We start from the raw sequence: 5,618 nt of genomic DNA on the forward strand, positions 1-5,618 counted from the left end.
ACGCAAGGAGGACATGAACTCAAGGTATGAGCCACCGCATGGTGTCACACGTGGTCTGGGTCTGCGGCTATCTGTCCCCATCACCGATGCGGTTGGAGGGCGAAGTTAAGAGAACAGTTCCCCACTTACCCAGCTGTCCCCATTTCAGATCAGTGTGATTTTGCCCCCAGAAGTCGCCCTGAGTCAATCAACCCATGGAAACTTTACCCACCCTGACCTCAGGGAAGACGGAAACTGAAGAAGACCACTGGACCTTGGTCCCACCCAAATATCTCTCCCCAGTGGGGTCCCACACCCCTGTGGCTGCAGCCGTGGGCCAGGGCTGAGGAGGGTGGGACCACTGTGGCCGCTGATTCTCACAGTGATTCTCACAGGCAGGAGACCCTGTCCTCCGGTATACGTTTAGGGCTCAGAGTCTGGGCTGTGCTGGGAGATAGGTGTGGGCAGGAAGTGGGCGAGGAGGTTTGAACAATGTTTATTCCCCCCATACACACACACACACACACACACACACACACACACACACACATGCCACTCAGGGAGGACGGGATGGTCACACATGAACACTGGCTGAGGGCCAGGCACTGTCCTAAGCACTTCGCATGTAGTAACTCCCCAAATTCTTACAACCTCTGCCGTCTACACTATTGCTATTCTCACTTTCAGTTGAGGAAACTGAGGCACAGAGAGGCTAAAGGAACTTGCCAGGCCACACAGCTAGGACACAAGCGGGCTGGCCCAGCTGGGAGTTCCTGCTCTGTAGCGCCCCCCCAGGGCTCATGCCCGCGATGCTGTGGGTAGAGGCAGGGGAGTGCCCTGACACCAGAGTGGACCATGGAAGTCCCCAGGCCCCTGTGTTCACCCCACAGAGGCCTCGCTGTTGCCCCAGGCCCCACGCCCCAGGCTGCTCTGCTTGGAGACTGAGCCTCTGGCCTCACGGTTTGCTTCCTGCGGGCTGTCAGCAGGGCCGGATGAGGAGGTGAGGACAGGGTGGGTGCTGGTTGGTGGGGGGAGAGCGAGGGGGACGTGTGACCACAGTTGGGGGCGGGGCAGGGGCAGGGCAGGAAGCAGAAGTGATGTGAGCGGTGGCCTGGTGATGAGCTATAGGGTGAGCCTGCCGGGAGGGCTGACGCCACTTCAGGAGCTTCCCGTGACGAGAGAGGGTGTCTGTGTGGGAGCATCTCAACGCAGGACTCCAGGTACAGAGGAAGCCGGGGGTCGGGAGGCTGGGAGTCCTGGGTGGGGTCAGGGGGGCCTGGAGGGGGCCTGCTCCTTTGGAAGAAGAGCCTGATGCGGCAGGAAGTGCTGTGACCTGTAAGAAGAGAGACTTGGGTCCCAGGCTGTGCCGGTCACGGACCCCCTGGGCAGCCTCGCGCTGACGCGGGGCCTCCGTTTCCTCATCTATAACATTAAGAGGTTGGAATACGTAGCTCTGAGACCCCTTCACATGTGGACAGCGAAAGCTTCTAAGAAAGCTGGAAACAAGCTTCCTGGGAGACAATAGGATGGGGGCCAAGAGGGAGCTGAGCTCCTCAGATTAAGGGTATGAACTGCGCTGGCCTCCGGAATGGGATAACCCTCGGGCCTTTGAAAGACTTCCCTTGCTCTGTTACTACCCTGGGGGCTGCCATGTTGCCTGGACCCCCACCATGCAAGTCACTCCTCTGGGCCAGGCACAGAGGGAATGCAGGGGCAGCTCCTGCTCTCCACAGTCCCGGTTATTCGGAGAGGCTGCCCCCCACACTCACCCCTGTCCCCCGCAGGTGCTGGGGGGGGAGCGGCCCCCTAGGAGTTCATTTGCATAGAGGTAGAGAGAGAGTCCAAATCAAAAGCAGGCCCAGGTGAGACTCCAGGGCCACCTCCAAATGAGGAAGAACCTTCTAACTTATCGCTGTCCAATAGTGGCAAAAGGTAGCTGGTAGAACTCCACGGAGCGTGTGTTGGGGGGTGGGGGGGCAGGGATGCACAAGCAGGCCTGAGTGTCAGGGAGCCTGGAGAGCAAACGTGACGGCCCCTCCCACCCAGCATCTCAAGGCATGTGCCTACGGAGAGCTTTTATTCTAGAAGGTAGGCTGATGCTCTTCCAGGAGGCTCGGGGAGAGGGCCCCAAAGGGAGAATGGGGAGAATAACGCGATGCACCTCATTTCTTCTCCATTTCCATGAAAGGCTTAGGGGGAAAGAGAGAGAATGAGAGGTGGAATGGGCCCTGGAGCACATGGCTTGTTCCAGGGCCCAAATGGCGCCTCTCCAGAATCCAGTCTTCTCCAGAGTCCCCAGGTCCCTTCCCAAATCTGCTACCGCTACGCTCACTCCCCTCCTGTGCACACAGAGCCCCCTCCCCACCAGCAGCCACTGTGAGGACAGAGCCACCCATCTGGATCCCCAAAAGGCCTTAAATAGTGGGAATCTTAGCAAGGGGCTCCTCTGGCTGTGACCTGGGCAAGTCCCTCTCTGCTCTAGGCCCATCTGTACAATGTGGTGACCAGGTTTGTAGGCCATTCCGGCTCTGACATTCGATGACTTGAGAGATACCTCATTCCCTCCCCATTCTATGTGCCCTGATCATCCGGGTGAGGGGCGGGGTCAGCCATTCTCCTTACCTCTGCCCCTAGCTTCCCGGAGTTCAGACAACCTCTGTCTCCACAGCTCCATGGCCACCGGTGTGCTCCTCTTGGGCATCCTGCTCCTGCTGCTGCCCACGCCTGCCCCTGCCCGCTGCTACACGGCTGCGAGATCCGAGTGCCAGAGAGTTCACAAGGCGGTGCCTGGCTCCGAGCTGGCGGGGGAGGGCGTGGATGTGACCAGTCTCAGGCGCTCAGGCTCCTTCCCGGTGGACACAGGGAGCTTCCTACGGCCCGATGGCACCTGCACCCTCTGCCACAACACCCTAAAAGGGCGTGCCCTCCAGCACCTGCCCCTGGCGCTCACCGACTGGCGGGCCCAGGGCTCAGGCTGCCAGCGCCATCTGGTCAGGGCCAAGGCCAGCTCCACAGAGACCGTGGCCAAGGATGCAGCTTCCAGCATCCGTAATGACTGGCGGGCAGGGCTGGAGGTAAACCCCAAGCCCAGCACCAGTGCTCGTGTGTCAGTGGCCGGCTCACACTCCAAAGAGGCCAATTTTGCGGCTGATAAAACCCTCCAGGACCAGTACAGCTTCAGCACCGACACAGTGGAGTGTCGCTTCTACAGGTGAGCGCTGGGGGTGATGACAGAGGGGGTTTGGAAACGTTCTGGGGAATTCTGGGTGGTCTGGGAGCCCTGGCATGGCACAGTCTGCTCCCACCAGGAGGAAACCACAGCCCGGTCCTCACACACCAGGTGGTCCAGCACCCGGTGGCCCTGACCTGGAAGAGCCACGGGAGGGGACAGTGGAGAGGAAGCAGGCAAGGCTGTGCTGAGAGCCCCAACAGAGTGCCTTCAGGCCTACTGAGTGCCCAACCCCTCTTTCCTGGGCATTGCCAGCCTTCTGCGGGCAAGAGACCTGGCTGGGTCCCTCCCATCACTGAGCCTCCTTCATCCATTCAGACACTTTTCATGCCCGCGTTGCCAAGCTCCGTTCTGGGGATTAGGGCTCCGGTGCTGAGCACCAGCCCTCAGGGACCTAGGTCCCACCCCTCAGAAATGCATGGTCTCAATGGGCAACCCCAAGTCACCTGCCCTGATTCCTCACCCTGGAAGGCCACCTTTCCCTTGCCTGAGTCAGGGCACCTCCTGCCTGCATGGCCAGAGTCATCGGCAGCCCAGGCATATGGGGCCCAAACCATGGGACAGACAGACGAAGACCACAGGACTAGGGTCCAAAGCTAGAGGAATACCCTCGCTGCAGCATCATCACTTTTATCATTAGAAAATAAAAGGGAAAGAAAAATTTTATTTTGAAAAGGAAAAGTGAAAATGCCTCGACAAAGTAGCTAGGTCCTTGAGGAGGCATAGACAGGGTGGGTTTCCTGGGTTCGGGTCCCAGCTCTGCCATTTATATGTGACCTTGGGCATTTGAGGGAGTTACGGAATCCAGGACAGACCACCCTCTGCTGGGCCCACGTGATGTCTTTCCCTTCCCCTCCCCCCCGCCCCCCAGTTTTCACCTGGTGCACTCTCCGCCACTCCACCCCGAGTTCAAGAGAGCCGTCAGGGACCTGCCCCCCCACTTCAATGCCTCCACCGAGCCCGACTACAGAAGGCTCATCTCCAACTATGGTACCCACTTCACCCACTCCGTGGAGCTGGGCGGCAGGATCTTTGCCCTCACCGCCCTGCGCACCTGCGAGCTGGCCCTGGGCGGGCTCACGGCCGACGAGGTGGGGGCCTGCCTGGCCGTGGAGGCCGAGGTCAGCATAGGCAGCCGCGACAGATCCTCGTCGGAATTCAAGGCCTGTGAGGAGAAGAAGAAGCAGCACAAGATAACAGCCTCCTTCCACGAGGCCTACCAGGAACGCTATTCCAAAGTGGTAGGCGGCCACCACACCGCCGTGCCGGACCTGCTGTTTGGGAAACACGTGGGGCCCGAGCAGTTCTCAGCCTGGGTGAGCTCCCTGATGGACAGACCCGGCCTGGTGGACTACACCCTGGTGCCGCTGCACTTGCTTCTGCAGAAGCAGGACCCACGGCGGGAGGCGCTGAGGCAGGCCGTGAGCAAGTACGTGATGGACCAAGCCCGCTGGAAGAACTGCAGCCGGCCCTGCCCCCCGGGCCAGCAGAAGAGCCCCCGTGACCCCTGCCAGTGTGTGTGCCACGGCACAGCGGTCACCAACCAGGACTGCTGTCCCCGGCAGAGGGGCCTGGCCCACTTAGAGGTGATGGACTTCCAGGCGACAGGTCTGTGGGGAGACATATCTACCGCCACGGACGCCTACCTGAAGGTCTTCTTTGGGGGCCAGGAGCTGAGGACAGGCACGGTGTGGAACAATAACAACCCCCAGTGGATGACACGGCTGGACTTCGGGGACCTGGTCCTGGTCTCAGGGGGCCCCCTGAGGGTGCAGGTCTGGGACCAAGACTATGGCTGGGACGATGATCTCCTTGGCACCTGTGACCGGACTCCACAGTCGGGCCGACACAGGGTGGAGTGTAACCTGCATCACGGTCACCTGAAGTTCTGGTACAACGCCACATGCTTGCCTCACCTGACAGGGCCAACGTGCCTGCAGTACGCACCCCAAGGGCTTCTGGGGGAGCCTCCGGGAAACCGAAGTGGAGCAGTGTGGTGACGACGGGGGCCTGACAGGGCCTATATGCCCGGACTGAAGGGGTTCTCACAGAGGAAGCCAGGGGCTATCTATCTTCATATCCCCATTAGACAGAGAGAAAATGGGCTCCCCCCCCCCTTTTTTTTTTTCTCAGTGAGGTGGCTGGATTTATAGGCAGCCCTGAGTCTCCCCGTCCAAACTGCCTTGGCTCCCCAATATTCTGGAGCCCAGGAAACCAGCTGCTGCTGGGCGCCGTGGCCGCCGGTCGCTACGCAGGCCGCAGGGAGGCCAGGAGCTGGGCAGAGGGCCAGGAGGCCACTCCCACCAGGCTGCTTGGTGTCCTCAAAGGGCTTCCCTTTCTAACGCGGTGGTTTTTCATCACTTTAGATCTCGCCCTTCTCTCCCAGCGCCTCTGTGTTCTGTCTTCTTTG

At 60.2% G+C, this 5,618-nt stretch overlaps 1 protein-coding gene across 1 annotated transcript; it reads left to right on the plus strand.

The window, feature by feature from the left end:
- Positions 1–2,651: 2,651 nt before the first annotated feature.
- Positions 2,652–5,208, plus strand: PRF1 (perforin 1; the record flags this gene model as incomplete). The annotated part of the gene is made up of 2 exons (XM_079792924.1): positions 2,652–3,190; positions 4,080–5,208. 2 exons carry the CDS (start codon positions 2,652–2,654, stop codon positions 5,206–5,208), a joined length of 1,668 nt encoding a protein of 555 aa, XP_079649050.1.
- Positions 5,209–5,618: the final 410 nt, after the last annotated feature.

Source organism: Cnephaeus nilssonii (genome assembly GCF_951640355.1).
Source record: "Cnephaeus nilssonii genome assembly, chromosome: 16".
Taxonomy (NCBI): domain Eukaryota; kingdom Metazoa; phylum Chordata; class Mammalia; order Chiroptera; family Vespertilionidae; genus Cnephaeus; species Cnephaeus nilssonii.